The sequence below is a fragment of the Limulus polyphemus genome, unplaced genomic scaffold (assembly GCF_000517525.1).
Source record: "Limulus polyphemus unplaced genomic scaffold, Limulus_polyphemus-2.1.2 Scaffold239, whole genome shotgun sequence".
Lineage (NCBI taxonomy): Eukaryota > Metazoa > Arthropoda > Merostomata > Xiphosura > Limulidae > Limulus > Limulus polyphemus.
In genome coordinates, this window is record NW_013665849.1 from 708,204 (window position 1) to 725,896 (window position 17,693).

General features: G+C 29.5%; 1 protein-coding gene across 1 annotated transcript in view; it reads right to left on the minus strand.

The window, feature by feature from the left end:
* Positions 1-14,304, minus strand: part of LOC106478658 (wings apart-like protein homolog) — a 77,896-nt gene extending 63,592 nt beyond the window's left edge. Inside the window, 4 exon segments of the mRNA XM_022382303.1 lie at positions 5,785-5,946; positions 6,761-6,823; positions 9,153-10,430; positions 14,086-14,304. Coding sequence (XP_022238011.1) covers positions 5,785-5,946; positions 6,761-6,823; positions 9,153-10,406 — 1,479 coding nt within the window. The 5' untranslated portion in view covers positions 10,407-10,430; positions 14,086-14,304.
* Positions 14,305-17,693: the final 3,389 nt, after the last annotated feature.

The window sequence follows — 17,693 nt, forward strand, 5'->3', positions numbered from 1 at the left end:
TACTCTAAACCAACACCCTGGGGTGCCAAGACTCCTCTTCTAAGTTTTGCAACAGTATCCAGTCATGTAACCTCTTTGTTCAATACTGTATATATATCTGTGTCAGTTACTTGTACCTGATGATGACAAAACCTTGTCCAAACGTTGTATATTTGCTGTTATGTTGAACTTATATTAAAGTTTTTCTTCATTACCCATTCAAGCTGTCTCCAAGCATTATTAGTCTCAAAGTGGGTTCCTTGTCATCGAATTTGAACATAAGATGTAAATCACTCGGCAAACATGAAGCTCACCTTACTGTATCGAATTACGTAATTCACAAGCTACTTGCAAGCATACCTTGTGAAGATTTTTATTTTTCATTATCTTATATAATCTAACCTTAAGTTTATAATTTTTAGATTTTATTTTTATAATAATAAATAAAGATCATACATGAAAAACAAGAAATATAGCACTTATCTGAGTCTTTTTTTTCTTGCTATTGACTGTGCATAAAACTTGATCCTACTTTTGTATACTAATGGTTCTGCTATACTAAATAATTTTTTATTTAATTAAATAATGCACCTGAGAACAATGAATAATAATAATGCATAAAAAACAAACAATGTCCCATAACTGTCACAGTTTTTCTGGCTTTCTAACTATAAGATAAGAGCCATTAAAAATTCAGCTAACTTGTCATTGTGTTTCCCACGTGAATAAAGTATCAAACTGGAAGCAAAACAATGTAGTATAATATATTTTTTGAAAGACTGAAACTCTGGCTTTCTATTGGTTATAAATAATATAGTATTAAACATCAGAGAGAGCTACTGGTAATTTGTGAAAGAGGGAATGTGACAGGTGGGTATGTTAAGTGGATCTGATTTTCTAGTTTATGGCACTATAAAAAACAAGATTGAAGGCTATAAAAATTAGACTTTACCTTAGAAATATCTGTATTGTAATGAGTAATTTACATTTAATTCTTTGAATCTCAGAGAGTAGGTAAATAAATTAAAGGGGAGACCCAGAGAGCAAATGTCACAATTCTCGTAACAGGCAAGATTGAGGATATTTTTTAAATATTTCCTTATAAAATTAGGAACCCTAAAATGTATATGATATTAAAACTGTGCCATGAGGTGATAAAATCAATTTATATTTCAGTTAATGGAGATGTTAGGAAGTTCACACTAATAGCATGGGACTTTGGAATTATACTAAGTAAAAGAAGTACACTGAGTGCTTACAAGTCACTTGAAAACAAAGGTGGAGATTGAGAAGCTTTAAATATATGCTTTTGAAATTAAGATACAAAAACTATACAATGTAAAATTAATTATATACTACATTCTGATGTTAACTGTATTGACATACATTAATAATAAACTTATGTCAGATTTTGGAAGTAACTATGTAAAACATTGTGACATCAGCAAAAAAGCCAATACATCCACATAGGGTTAAATAATATTAAAATTTAATAACTCTTTCAGAATAAGGTGTCCACTATAACAAAGCAAACAAAGTAACAAGTTATATTAATTATGAAAACGTTTTAAATACTCAAAGAAAAAAAAATGGACTGAAGATTTAACAAGACACCATTCCCAAAAAATGAAGAGTAATTTTTTCTGAAAATCTTAAATTTACAATAAACAAAATTTGATTTCTGAGTCTCATATGAATCTTTTGCAAATTTTAACAAATAGTTTTGAAAATGCTTACAACTGTTGTAATCTTATTCAAGGATACTGAAATATATTTCTTCCCATGATATTATATTCAACAAAGTTTGTCCCATGTTATAAAGATATGATATGAGCCATTGGGTTTGAACCCCAGAGCACTTTTCACTACTGAACGCGAGTCTGATAACAAATTCCAAAATTTAAGTTAAAATAATAACTAATTATTTCACAGTTTTCAACTCAAAAATATTTCTGAACTGATATTGTGTCATTTTGTTACCCTATGTAATGCACTTCAAAAGGAAAATGAATTAAGTTTCACTTTCCTTTTTGCATAGCTCTAGATAGTTACACTTGTACACAATGCACTTATCAATTTTTTTTATAATATTTCTGCCCATCCCAAGCATAGGTGTATATTTGCTAAGATGATATTATCCATTGAAAATATCATTATTCATTTGTTCATCATGTAATTTTTACTTCTCTTTCACTGGTTTCATTAGTATAGGCTTTTATTTCCATCCCACAGATGGGCTCACAGCCTATAATCTCAACTATTACAAATGAAGCTCAGCTTTGAAAATAGCTACAGGCAAAGCTTAACTCTTTCAACCCGACCTCGTAACCATTTTGTGCTTGTTATAGTTTTCATGCTACAACTTTTAAATTATTAAGTGAATGTTAACATAATTTGGCATCTTATTAGTAAACATTACAATGCTTTCATACACAAAATATCTTATTTTTTTTTATCAAGTCTTAAGGTTTATAAAGCAATGATTCTCTCATGCCTTTTTTTTTTCTTTTCAAATGTTGCCTATCTATCATGCAAAGTAATTTTCATATTAACATTAAAAATACTTTGATACATCAGAATATTTCAAAATTTCACATGTGAAATCTTTATTATGTCCAAACATTTCTTAGGAAAAAAAAACTTCATATTTTATCTGTTGTTTTCAGTAATTAAACCTCTGTACAGGTTCGATAAATTTGACAGATCTCACAACCACCATAAAAAATTAGGAAATAAACATAAATTATGCATCTTTCATTCTAATTGTTTAGACAAAATAGCTTAAATTTCATAACATTATACATTTATGTATATATATTTATTATATTGACCTTTCACCCATGCCTGGCTAACAATACACAAGTTACAACGACGTGGCTCACGTGCACTCATGTTACCGTATCAAATAACATAAAGGTGACCTTTGGTCTTTACAAAGTAACTTCTATTGGTTGTGTTTTAGTCAACTAGTATTTTGTAAAATACAGTCACATTTCAATTATTATACATTATATGTATATAGGTTATTGCTATTTTGAAATAAGTTCTTAGTTATTTTTCCTAAAACATAGAACAGTAAATAAAAAAGTAAAGCAAACAATTATCCCTTCTAGTTATGACCTTTGTACTCGGTTACTTCTTGATGTAGGTTGCTAAGCCTTAAAAATTTTGCTCGTGGAGGACATGAAACAAAGTATTTTTTTAAGTTTTATATATACTTTTGAATAACTAAAAAATCATAAATTACTACATCAATACCCCAGAATTTTACTATAATTTATCAAATGTAGTAACTTAGCTGTATTTGGGTCTAAAAAAAATTATGAAATTTCGAGCAGACTAAAGACACAACCTACCTCATTGAAATCTTGATTTAAAAGAAAAAAATGACATTAGGTACATTAGACATGCTTATAAAAACCACTAGGGGGACATTCTGGTATAGTTCTAAAATTTGAATTATAATCTACAGTTTGAAACTAAACTTATTGACATAAATTCATGTAATAGTAGTTCATTAAAATTTTGAATGCAAGTCAACAAACGAGATGACATGGCCTTTCACCTGTGACCAGTATGGAAAGAGTCAAATACCATTGGATATAGCAGGTTATAAGCTACTTATTTAGTTTTCTTAGATGTTAATTTTGTTCCTGAAAATATTTTCATGTTACATTATATTTGTTTGAAAGCTACAAACAAGACCCTAGGTAATATTAGTTACATTTAATAAGTACAGCTGTCAATGGTAAAATATTTCAATGACTCAAATCCTTATTTATTAAATAAATTATTGTTGAGTTTATCATATTATAACAATGTAAATAAGTAAAGTAATTTATTACTTATTGAAAAGAAACTATATTTATTAGATATATGTTGTTCTCCACCAAAAATATTGTTAGCAAAATACTATTACCTAGCTTAACCTGATACCATTTTGAAAGGCCAGACTCTAGGTTACAGAAAAATCTTTGTCAATTTTTTTTTAACAATTTATAGCCCAAAGTAGTGAGTACTGCAACTGACAAAATAAAGCCTCAAAAGAATACAATTCAAATTGAAGTTGACTAGGTATATAAATGGAACTTCCGGATTAACAATAAAAAAAATTGAAAAGCTATGACAAAAAGAAGCATTTTTATTTTTTTCCCAAAAGTGTCTCACAACAACTGATAAAAAACTAACTCAAATTATATACATTTTTAACCAGAAATTACACACTATTTAGTAAGCTTTTCTACATTTCAAGCACTTTGTATTTCCACTGTGAGAAGGGAAAAAATAAAGGAATATCAGTGACTACCCCTCTAATTCAAGGGTTAACGTTTAATTGCATTCAGGATTATTAAGCAAAAAAGCATTTTAGAATTGAAAAATGAACTTCTAATACCAGTTTTCCAGTTCAATTTTTTTTATTAGCTTTTTCTTTACAAAGTAATATGGTAGAATTATATAAAATAATTCAGGGCCAATCTGCCTGTAATTGGGCATGAAGACACCACCATACGACTAAGGTAACAAATGTATTTAAGGCCAAATAAATATATTTATGTATAGGTTGGTCAGTTACCTGACCAACCTTAAGAAATCCATGAAGACTAGAACCAACAGTTATAACAAGACAGGATTTGAAATGTTCTTAAAATTCTAAAACCAAATTAGAGTAAATGCATTGTCAGTATCCATGTTTATAGAGTGTTATACTCTAAAATCATTACTCTGCCCTACTGGATGTTTTTAAAAGTGTAATTTTTCCATTTTTTCTCACAAAACTGGAAAGAGTGGTTGATGCTCTTGAATTTCACCTCCTCCAATATAAAGCATTGTAAAGCCAACCATGTAAATTCCAAAAACAATTTAAAACAAGATATAATATCTTAGTAATGTGTATACACTGATTTATAAAGCAGTAAACAACTATAAATATTTTATGAAAAGTGTGAAAATTTTCACTAAAGATTCTCTCTGAAAGTCATTGTCAGTTCCACCTCACGGCTGATGCATGTGTTGTTGAGTATTGCATCACATGCCCTCTATAGTTGCTGTATGTTCACTGCTTCTTATGCATAAAAAGCTATAGTAAGTGATGGAGAGGCTGTTTGCTATACTGACACTTTCTTCCCAAGTGCAATATGGTAGAAAAATGGCAAGGTTATAAAGACTCAATGATAAAGTTCATTTTATCAATTCAACATCTAAGTTACCTTTTTTTATATTCAAAGGTTGTGCAATCTCAAGTTATCAGTATCATTTTATTATAGTAACAAAGAAAAGTAACTTTATTTCATTTATGTACCACTTCATTATTTATATTGCATGTACAAGAGATACATACACTCATTTCATTTGATTCATGTGCTAATTTCATATATATTTTCATTTGATAAATAAATACTGACTCTCTGTATTAGTGTAGTTTATTTTTAATAGGGTTGTTAACAGCAGCTTTAAATACTAATACATCACATCTAAATTTAAATAATCACCGTCTAAGGTTAGTGGGTTCGTTGCTTGATAACACATTTTTATAAAATAAAATATTTTTCATACTGACCTACCCTATTTTGAACATTGATGTAACAGGAAAAAATTTTTATTTGGTCTTATACAACCAGCAAAAGAAGCCTTTCTGTAAAACACTTATAATATTTGTTTACAGCTAAGGCAGTTCTTAGAAGCTATATCAAGAGCTTTTCGATAACTCCTGTCCAGTCAACAAAAGTAATAAGTAAGTGGCCATTCCTTGATAAATCTAATTTATTTCTGTAATAACAACTAAACAAAAAGAACATTTTAACTTACTTCTTTTACTTTTCTTGGACATTTAACAGAAGTCACTGGATCGTGCCATGGTCTTGTAGGTTGTTGCGCATGCCTTGTAAATATTGTCTGTGAAGTAGTTTCTAACAATTCTTCCTCATCTTCAAACTCTTCAGCTACAGTTGGCTTCTTAAAAGTATCATCCTAAGAAAACAAAACAAAGTTATTTCATAACATTTCAAAAAATAAAGAGAGATTTTTTGTTGAAAAACTTTTCAAAGTTGACAAAAGAAAATAATACCTACTACATACTTTTCTCAAAACTTTCCACTAAGACAAATTCCAAAATCATAACTACTTTATCCGAGAAAAAAGGTACTAATCAACATATTACACAAAACAAGTTTCTGAAGATTCTTCATCTAAATATAATTCATTGTGGGGTAGGAGTTACCACATGTTCTAGTTTTCTTCTGGTGCTCCATTATTAGCCTAAATGGATGGAAATGAGTTTGACCAGCTAAAAGGTTACTTAACATAAATTTTAATAGGTACCATACTATTAATAAGTATTTTCTGTTATTCATTTATGTCTGATGCTTTGTTACTACTGTGTATGGAACCACATCATGCTAATATAATAGTATGTTAATCAACAAAAATTTATAATAACTGAAATTTTTTTTTATATAGAGAACATAGTAACATGTTTCAACAAAACATTAGTTTGTCTTCATTACATTTATAAATTATTGTTGGTCACGTTACCTTTATTGTTAGATTGAGGGATTATAGTTTTCTTTGAGCCTAGCAACAAGGGTTAATTTATTGTGTGTAAATGAAATCACCTGCAAAGTTGTAGCAATTTATAGTAGCTATTTTGTACTACAGCTACCTTATCCCTCATGTTTCTCATATATATATATATATATTTAAAGCTTTAAATACAATTTTTTTCTCTCAACTACAAAATCGGAGTAGTTTGATGCTGCAAATTCTTGTAACTTAAGATACTTACCTCAGTCATTTCCTGGGCTTCCCGAGAAGACTGCCAGTGTCTGAGGTTATATACAGCTTTATGCTGAAAAGAATACACATGCAAATATTCAAAAGGTGGCAAAATAGGATTATTAATATAAAATTAACCTATATGTGATATCCTAAACATCACCAAATCCATGAAAATTATCTTGATAGAAGTACAAAATTATTGTCTCCTCAAACCAATTTCACGTCATACAGTACACAAGATTTTCATGAGTGTCTTTGACTTTTACAAGGTCATTTTTTTAAAAGTATAATGATCAAAACTGTTTTGCATATTTTGTACCTATTTTATATTTGCTCTATTTCAGTATCTCTATCACAATATTTAATTGCTATATCAGTATCTAAGATACTATTCCCTAGTATATTTTTACATATTCATCATTTTCATAATAATCTTACATTTATAAAAACTTAGATTATACTGTTTTATATGTACAGTGAATGCATTTTTTATATAAAACACATCACAGCACTACAAGTTTAAGTTCAACAAAACAACAGGAACAAATCACTTAACTTTTTTTACTTTTAAATCATGTTAAATGTGTGTAACATGCAAAGGTTTAATAATTCTTATCTTTCTGAATCTTTTTTTTTCATTGTAGACAATTAAACAAAACAATTTTGATTTTATAAATGAGCACAAGATTTATGATGCTTCATTTTTCATGGAGGCATGACTTTTGAATAATCCTGTATATTACTTTGTTGATAAAATATTACAGGTATTAAAGCAAACAACATAAATGCAATCAATATTAATCCCAACTTTAAAAAATAAAAATTAAAAAACCAATAAAAAAAATGAATCATATGATAAGCAGACTTCTAATGTGTTGAAATGGAATTAAAGAGATAAATGAGAAAAATGTTTTGCAATTTATTTCTAAAAAAACTTGTCTGTTCACTATTTTATGTGCTACAATTGGATTTATCATTCTTTGACTTTATTCAGTAACACTTTCTGAATCCTTTTTTGAAATACCACTGCCACCTACTTCATTTGTCAGCATAATTAGAATCCCTATCACAGTTGTATTTTTATACACAACCTTTATCTACAATGTTAAAGGGACATCAGAAATATGAAAAAATCTAAATCATCTGAATGATATAAAGAACTAGAATTTTATCTCAGAACAACAACAGGTATTTGCAATCATCACACAGAAACAAGAAAATTTCTCTAGTTAAAACTGGCCAACATAAAGCTAATGCATATCAAGAAAATAAATTTAATTCAAATATGTTTGTGAGGCCCAAAATTTTTTGGAGTAAAAAATGTATGTAAATATTCAATATGCTGTTTTGATGATACTTTTAAGATAAATGTTTTAACTAACAAATCTCTTAAAATTACCAATAACAAGTTTGCTAGACATGCTGATATGTCCAATATAAGAAATATATAGACATTCATGCAAATGAATTATTCTACTTCAAATCATCTGTGCGTAAATGTAATCAAAATTTTTAGAAACACAGTCACTTGGAATTATTTAGAAAATAAGATGTTTATATTAATCAATACTTCATTTTATTAGCATATAAAATTATTGAAGAAAAACTGTGTATGTATGATTTGTAACATGGTGATTAGCTTGGTATAATCAGTTACCTATAAGCATAAATTATATTGATTAATGCCACATAAAATAATTGATCAGTCAAAAATTAAATTAAGTCAACGTCATGAAAATAATCAACTGATCAAAATTAGTTTACAATGAATACTGTTTGATTATTCCAACTATCTGAGTTATCAAAATATTGCCATTACGCCAATCAACTAATCAAAATTAGTTTCCAATGAATACTGTTTGATTATTCCAACTATCTAAGTTATCAAAATATTGCCATTACGATTTTTCATTATCACTTTTGATTAATTTAAAACTATTAAGTATAACCAATTAATGTCACAATTCATGAAAATAATAAGTGAAATTAGTATCTGATTATTACAACTGTCCAAGTCTCATGTAAGAATAATCAATCAATTAAATTTAATCTATAAATGACACCTACAATTAATTATCAATTTCAACTAACCGCCATAAATGCTAGTAATAGTCCAAAATTTACAATAACTGTGTAAAAAAATATTTTTAGTAATAAAATTTAAGTTGCATTTCTTATGCAAAAACACTTAACTAATATGTTAAAAATTATGTCCATTTAAAAATAAAAAATCACAATAAGCTAATCTTTGCAAAGTGAAAACTGTGCCACTGAGCTATACGATAAACTAAGTAATAATGCCTAATTATAATATTAATATTTACTACAATTACAAAAAGAATTATTCAAGCAGGGAAAATAACTTGCTATTATTAAGAAAAAGAAAACAAGATAAAGACCTTTTTTGGGCTGCTGAAGATCTTTTTTGTGCGCAAAGCTGGTTGACTAAGTTTTGACTGCATAGATTCTTTTGAAATATCTTGTCTGAATGATTCGAGTAACATGTTTGTATCTAGAGGATTCTCTTTCTTCAGATCTCTAGCTTCAGTGAGTTCATCTGTATGATATTCTTCTTCAGATAAATTACATCTTGAAAGAGTGGATGTTGTATCAGTTTTCAAAACTTGGCTACCCTGAGATGGATCACCTTCACAATTAGATGACTGAATGTCTCCACATACTGGATGTTGCAGTTGATTCATTTCAACCGTTTGTTTTGCTTTTCTTCTAGAATACGTCTGTACGACATGGGGCACTTGTTCTGATTTGTAATTTATAAAATTATCACTAGGTGAGAATGTTTGATGATCTTGTGAATCAAAATCTGGAGCAGGAATTTCAGTACGCTGATCAGGAGTACAAGACACAACACTTCTTCCCATTCCATCCATCTTTCTTTTTATAACGAACTCTTCATCCACAAGCCTATCAAAATCCTTGTATTTTGGTAAGTCATTACACACATTAACGGAAGCACAATGATGTGATGCATTTTTTACGAGATCTAATTCAGTATTTTTAGTTATTTCACTGGACACATACTTACTGTCATCTTCATGTAAAAGATTAGTACTGTCGTCAACTTTCTGAACTGATACTATTTTTGCAGTGGCAGTATGGAGAGAGAGTGAATCTAGTTTTAATGCTCCACTTTCTGAATTGCTCTGTGGTTTTGAAGTTAAAATTTCATTTGTCCTTGATAATGGTAAAGCCCCATATGTTTTCAAAATACGATCACTACTTTTAAAAAATTTTTTTGGTTTTGCAATGTTTTTTCTTTCCTCTGTTATATCAGAATCTGTAACTGACAAACTGCTAGAAACTGTACCAACTGCAACATTAGGAATAAAGACAGAGGGAGAAAAATCTGTTTCTTTAGTGAAACTATTTAAATCACTCTTTCCACTTGATCCCGTTGGTTCCACTCTTGGCTTTTTGAAAATATTTTTCTCTTCTAAAGAACTCTCAGAACGACCATTTAACTGAGACTTTCGAAGTGACGTAAATGAAGTCATTCCCCACCGATGTACTGATGTCATTGATACCTTGGCTGTTGAGGGCTTGTTACATTTTTCAGAAAGAAGCTGATCAAAATTTAAACTGGTCTTGCATTCCTGTTTCCGGCTGTAAGTCTTCGTGCCTAGTCTTGACATCTTAGAATATTTCAAAATCTGAAACTGAAAAAAATTTTTTAAATTACACATTTTGAAACAAATACTGTACATAAATATCTATTTTATTCTACTACCAGGGAAAAAATTGTAACAACTATTTCTTGTTTATATTCATCAAAACAACTTAATCCTGACAAACTACATAAAACACTGCATTTTTGTGTTTGCTCATACAACTTGTATATATCAATGATTATACTGACATTTTTTGAATATCTCAAGCGCATGAAATCAACAGCAAAAAACATATTTAAATTGAAATAACCACCTTGGATGTTTCTGATCAAAATACAGTATAAGTTATAAGCTTACTTTTAAACCTTACCAAGAAAAAAAAAACTAATTGATATGCATTCATGAGCAATGCAAGATGTTTTGTATATTGTCGTTCCATTTTGTAAAACAATAAAGCTAGTGATTAAGGAATTATTCATGTTTATAACAAAGAAAAACATTCTATTGTAAGTTACTCGTGTTAACATTAAAAATTTTTTAAAACCCAAAATCACTTTTAATAGTTAGTTTACATTGAGCATCCATTAATCAGTTCATAAGCCTATTCAATTTTTTTTGACAGAAATAGTAACAATTAGATTACACCTATATTTTTATAATATATAGATATCATAAGGCCAGGTAAAAACATTTTTAGAGGGTAATATTTTCACATCATCATATGAAAGTTATATATCTATTTCCAACACTGAAATTTAATGTGTACTTAATTGTATACTTTACCAAAAAAAAAAAAAAGAATATTTGTTTTGAATATATTTCACTATGAAATGCTATAGCCTTCAATATCTTTAGATTGAGTATAAATAGTACAAGAATATTTTTAAAGTATCTACTGCCTCTTTTGGTCTGTGCACTTACACATTACATTGCTTATGAACAAAATTTGGTGTAAATTAAACTAGGTTTGTTTTGTTTTTTTTTGGAGAGAAGGGGGTATCTTACATCTGATTTGATAACTTGTGTTAAATTTTAAATCTAAAGTACATTCATAACTATCAGTAGTTAGTAGATCAAACTTAATGTGTCTAAGGGGCAAAAAATATATATATCTAGCAAAGATGACAATATAAAGTTCAGGGTTTGATGAATCCTAAGATGCCAAATCAATATGATGCCTAAATAAAAGTTACCTAGCGTCTGGGAATTTGTAATGAATTTACTTTTAAAAAAAACAAGATGTACTTTTTTGTTTGACCAGTAATACCCGCAATATAATCAAACATCATATAACAGGTTCAGTACAACATGCAAGTTTTCAAATATTGAAATACCATAAACAAAGTCTTAACAGATATAAATCTGTTAATTAAGTTAAAAATTTTGTTGCATAGTCAGATTGCTTTCACTAAAGGAAAATCTTGCCTTAATATTCTGACATTCTTTGAAGAGATTACTGCTTATGTATACAAGGGTATGGGTGTGTATTTGTTTCATCTGGATTTTCAGAAAGCATTTGACAAGGTGCCACATAAAAGGCTTGTTAACAAAAATTTCTCTAAGTATGTGGGGGGGGGGGGATAGAATGGCTCAAAGGACAGAAAAATAGCTGGATGGAAGAAAATGTGTTCTCATACATGGAGTTCAGTCAAACTGAAATGTTGTCACAACTAGGGTACCTCAGGGCTCAGTGTGAGAATATTTCCTTTTTTTGATCTATATCATTGACAAAAATGAGGGAATAGTCAATAGATTATTTGAATTTTCTGAAGATACTGCAGCTTTGGTTGTTGTTGTTGACTGAGAGAAGGACACTGATGCTTTATGAAAGGGTTTGGATTATTTGGCAAGTTAGGCAGATAAATGGCAAATGGCTTAATTATAATAAATGTGGCATATCATTTGAATAACAAGAATGTAGTTTTGATGAGTATAACCTTCATAGTGTTATGGAATCAAAGGATATCGGTATTCTATTGATCATTCTCTTAAGCCACCCAAGTAATGTGCTGTTAATGGGGGTACAACAAATAAAAATTTTAGGCTGTATCTACAAAAATATTGAATACAAGTCTAATTGGGTTAAAATTTCATTGTATACAGCATTGCTTAGGCCACATCTGGAGTATTGTGTTCAGTTTTGGAAGCCTTAGGAAGGACATTGAATTGTTGAAAATGGTTCAGAGCAGGGTTACTTGGATGATATCTGGGAAGGAATAGTTTTCATCTCTGAAATTGTTTTCTCTTGAAAAAAGAAAAGTTAAAGAGGACTTGTCTGAAATGTTTAATATTGTTAATGGAATTGTTAGTGTCAATACATCACTTTTTTTTTGTGCTTAATAAGAGTCATCTTCAGCTACAACAGCTTTATTTTCCTAACAGGGTGATTGTTCTTTGAACTGAGTTGCCTTCAGATGTAGCTGATGCAGTTAATTTAAAGGAGTTTGTGGGAGGTTTGATAAATATTTGTTTGAAAAGGGCTGGCTATAACCATTTTATTTTTATTTTAGCTTAGTGGATGGGATGGTCCAGGTAGACAAACAGATCCCTTGTTGTCCTTAAATTATATGTACTAAAAAGGACGTTTAGACTTCCAATATTTGATCGCCATCAACTCTTAGTTGCTGAAATTTCGCCAACTGCTGAGTTTCTGCAGGATTTTCCAAATTCAACATTTCATACAAAAAAAAAACAGCATTACTGTAAACATTAAACTCAACAAAAAAGCATTGTGTGTATATTTTGTCTAAAATACATAACTTGTATAAAAGTGAATATAAGGTCAATTTTTTTTAAAGGCAACGATAACCCCCCTTCTCCCTCACAAGGTTAATCTAGTATCCTGGCTCCTAAATGTAACAAATCTGGCAGCCCCAATAATGTTAACGTTAAACATTAAATTGATATTCAAATGCAGAAATTCTAGTTTTCATCACTTTTATTTTTGCAATTAAAAGTTCAACAAACCATGTAAAGGTCTAGAATGTTGAATAGATTCCAATGGCTATGTCAAAGAGAATGTAGTTGCATTCTAATACCCACATGATTATTTGCTCCCCCTTCCTGATAACATAAAGACACATTAACATTTTAAGATGATTTGTTCAAAAATAAAATAACCCACATCTACCCATCACCTTACCACATGCTAGATCTAGAATGTGATATGTACTAGAACACAGAAGGAACAATGATGCAGAGCGACAGCTGTACTTATGCCTAGATAAGTCATTTTACAACTTCTGTTGTTCCTCTACAACAAGCAGGGGCTATTTTAATAGAAGTTTTAAAGGTGTGACAATATGTGATATTTACATATTATGATGAAAGGCTTAGAGTGCTTTTGAAATGTAGAAGGAATGTGACAATGGCTTAGTGGAATTACAATAATTAACAATAATGATCTAACCAGCAATAGTGTGAAAACCTACATTTACTGATTTAGCCACTTATCAGAATCATCATCAAACTAATCATTTCACATTGTATTCAACTTTTGGAAAAACTCTCAAGTAAAATACTAGATTCAGTCTTCATTAATGTTGTAAACGTTAGATAACCAATTTAACAATAACAACTCAAGTTTTAACACTACTTTTTCGACAGTACTTCACAAGCTACGGTACTTAACCCTAATTTTCCATAACACTAGCACAGAGAAGTCCGGGAGAGAAATAGAACAATACAATTCATAAAAACTTACTAAGTGAAGATCTTCCAATTAACATTGCCTACGAAACATAAATTATTAAAACCAATTACGCTGTCGTGTGTAATCTAATTCCTAAGTACACAATCATACACAGTAAAAACGCAATAACCTGTTAGCTTATCGTTAAGCCTAACTCTAGTACTATGGCCTGACTTAACCTAGTCTACCATACGAAATCAGCAACGTCGCCTGAGCCATTATATTAACTTCAGCTACTCCCCACCAGAGCGGGAAGTAAACACTGGGCATAATATAATCTAAGAGATTAGTCTCGAAATTTACAAAATGTAAAGATATTTTTTTTTATTTTGCTACAACTATTTCATTACTGATGGTTTCACCGATAATATATCTAAATCTACAATACACACACGAATATATTTCCACATAAACTATTCTCACTCTTTTTCCGAGGGTCTTTCAGGCTACATTATATTCCTCTAATTAAATCCTAAATCGGTCAACTAACCATACACAAGTAAGACTTTAAAGTAGTAAAAATGTTATAGTTACAAATTATATATAGAATTTAAAAGGCTAACAAAACAATTTTAAACTTTATGGAAAAATAAAAAACAAAGTAGAAAAAGAGTCTTTTAGTGTTCTGACATTTTCACTTATTACATAAAGTAAAAATTCAAATATACGGATTGTTAAAAACCATCTGTTGAGTACATTTTAAACTAGTATAAGACATACATACATATTTTAATTAACTATTTCTGTATAATATTTTTATCACGAGGACTTTCATACAATTTTTAAATTAATTTTTAGTGCAAAGCTACACAATAAGTTATCTGCGTTCTTACCATCATGCGAAATCGAACCATGGATTTGAGAGTTTTGAAGTTCTGTAAAGTAACCGATAAGTCATGAGTCACTGAAGTGGACCATCTTTAAATACAATTATAAACAGCCTCTAAAATAAAATATGACTTACATATTGACCTATGCTACCATCTATCGGATACACTCTAAACTATATTATACCACAGCACAAGTGGCTGGTAAACTGGCCACGTGAATTCAAAACCTGTCCTTCACAAACGCTATATTGATGACACTTTCTTGCTGTTTCGACAATCAAGTCACGTTTCCAAGTTCCTTTCTTACCTTAATTCCCAACACCCCCAATATCAAGGTCACATCCGAACTCGAGGAAAATGATTCTTTACCTTTCCTTGACTTCAGGATTACCAAAGAAGGTAAACACTTTTCTACCTCTGTTTATCGTAAAAGAACTTTTACTTGCCTCTACACCAATTTCAACAGTTTTATCCCCAACTTTTTCAAACGTAATCTGGTTATATCATTGTTGAACAGAATTTTTAATCTTTGTTCTAATTATTTTATTTTACACGAAGAAATTACCCTTCTATATAAACACGTTAAATATTGGCTACCGGATTTATTTTTTAACGAAGATTACACACAATTTCCTAAACAACAAAATCCAACCACTGTAAACACCGTTCCCAAATTTCCCCTCATTATACCCCTTCCTTTTATGGGTTCGCAGTCACTACCAATTAAAAAACAACTCTCTTCCCTAATAAAAAAAAATCTTCTATCCTCAAATTCTGCTTAGAATAACATGCAGACCTAGCCTCCGCATTAAACACTTATTTCAGTATAAAGATCAAGTACCAAAACTCCTACGTTCATGGCTCGTGTATAAATATACGTGTAGTAACTGTAAGGTCACGTACGTTGGCAAAACGAAACGCCATTAAAAAACTAGAGTATGTGAACATTTAGGAGTATCTAACAGAACCAACCATCCACTACTTAAACCCAGCCACTCATCCTTTCGCTCACATTTCGAAACTACAGGTCACAATATCTCAATTAACGATTTTTCTATCATCATTGCCACAGGATCTTCAGACCTCGACCTCTACATCAAATAAAGTCTACTCAATACTAAAGACCCATAAAGACTCACAAAGCTTTTTAGATCTAAAATTTTCACACTATTATAATTAAAATTTTAGTAATAATCATCTTTGTAACACAATTTTCAGACTTCGCTGAAGATGGAATAAGTTATTCCGAAACGTTCGAATCTTATAAATAAAAATGTTTTACCAACCGTCTTAATGTTCATTATTAAACTTCTGTTTCCCCATCATGAATCCATTGCTATATTATACCATATATAAATATAATTAATTTCTATAAAAAATATTTTATCAAGATGACTTTGATGCATTTTAAAATAAACATACATTATAATAAGCAATAACGAATTACAAATCCATTTATTAAGATTTAAACCTTTAACCTTCATATAAAAAGATATATTCACATCAACTTTGCTTTGTAATTCTTTAACCGAAATTAAAAATTGCAAGTTCTCACTGTCACTCATGATGATGCATTTTTATTTAAATAATGTGCCCCTTCTCTCCCAATGGCTCAGCGGCAAGTCTGCAGGATTATGACACGAAATATCGTGTTTCCATACCTGTAGTGCGAAGAGCACAAACAGCACTTTGTGTAGCTTTGTGTGTAACAATCACACCAAATCTTTAAACAACGTAATGAGAAAATGTATGATAAATTAAAAATTTATTTACAATAAATGTGTGAAATATGTATAATCTAAATCAAACTAAATAAATTATATCTAAGACTTCAGGATTAGGAATATTGTCTTTGATACATACAGCAGTGTTTACCTAAACGTAAAATTAAAATAAGTACTAGGAAAAAAAAAACAAAAACTTTGCAGAGTATTAAGCTTAAAGCTGGATAGCCTATAATATACACTAATATAATTCCTACAGTCAACAAATTAAAGAAAAGGACATTGTGCAAAATTGTCCATTTACAATCTAATTACCCGTCTTAGTAAAGTATACTTTGACTTAACGAACACAAAATTACATGGACAAAAACTAATTCACACAAAAAGAAAAATATATTTTATATCGCTCGTTTATATCATAAGCTATCGAGAAATTACACACCTGATTTAAAGCATTTTAAAAAAAATCAATATATTTTCTAAGGACCTTTGGCTCAGCAGGAGTCATAAAAAACAAAAATTTTTTATGATATTAAAACTTTCATATTTATGGAATTATCTAAACATAATTCAAATGAATACGTTAAATTTCTTTAAGAGTACATACTACAATTTAGTTATTTCTACACTAACTCTTCCTGACAAAAAATGTTTTAGCTTAAGACAACTTAAAAACAAAACACCTGAAGCAAGTTATTAAACAAGTGTTTATTATAAATTCTGACAAAATAAACACAGACCTTATTTTGTACAAATCAAATGAACTTGAAAAACAGATAGATCTATTAATTATGTATTGATATACATTTGCAAGTGGAATGACAAACCTTTCAAATCAGCTAATATGCAAAACAAGTAATGCAGTATTCACACCAAGTGAGCATGAAATTAATAACAATATGTTATATAATTAAGTAAGTCGGATATTTTCCATTTTCCTTCTTCCAAAATTCTTTGAGATAAAAAGAAAATTAAAGAAAACTTTTAAATATAAACTTCTACATTCTTTACAAATAAGAACTATGAACAAACAACAATATGGAATGTTAATAATGCTTGGAGACGG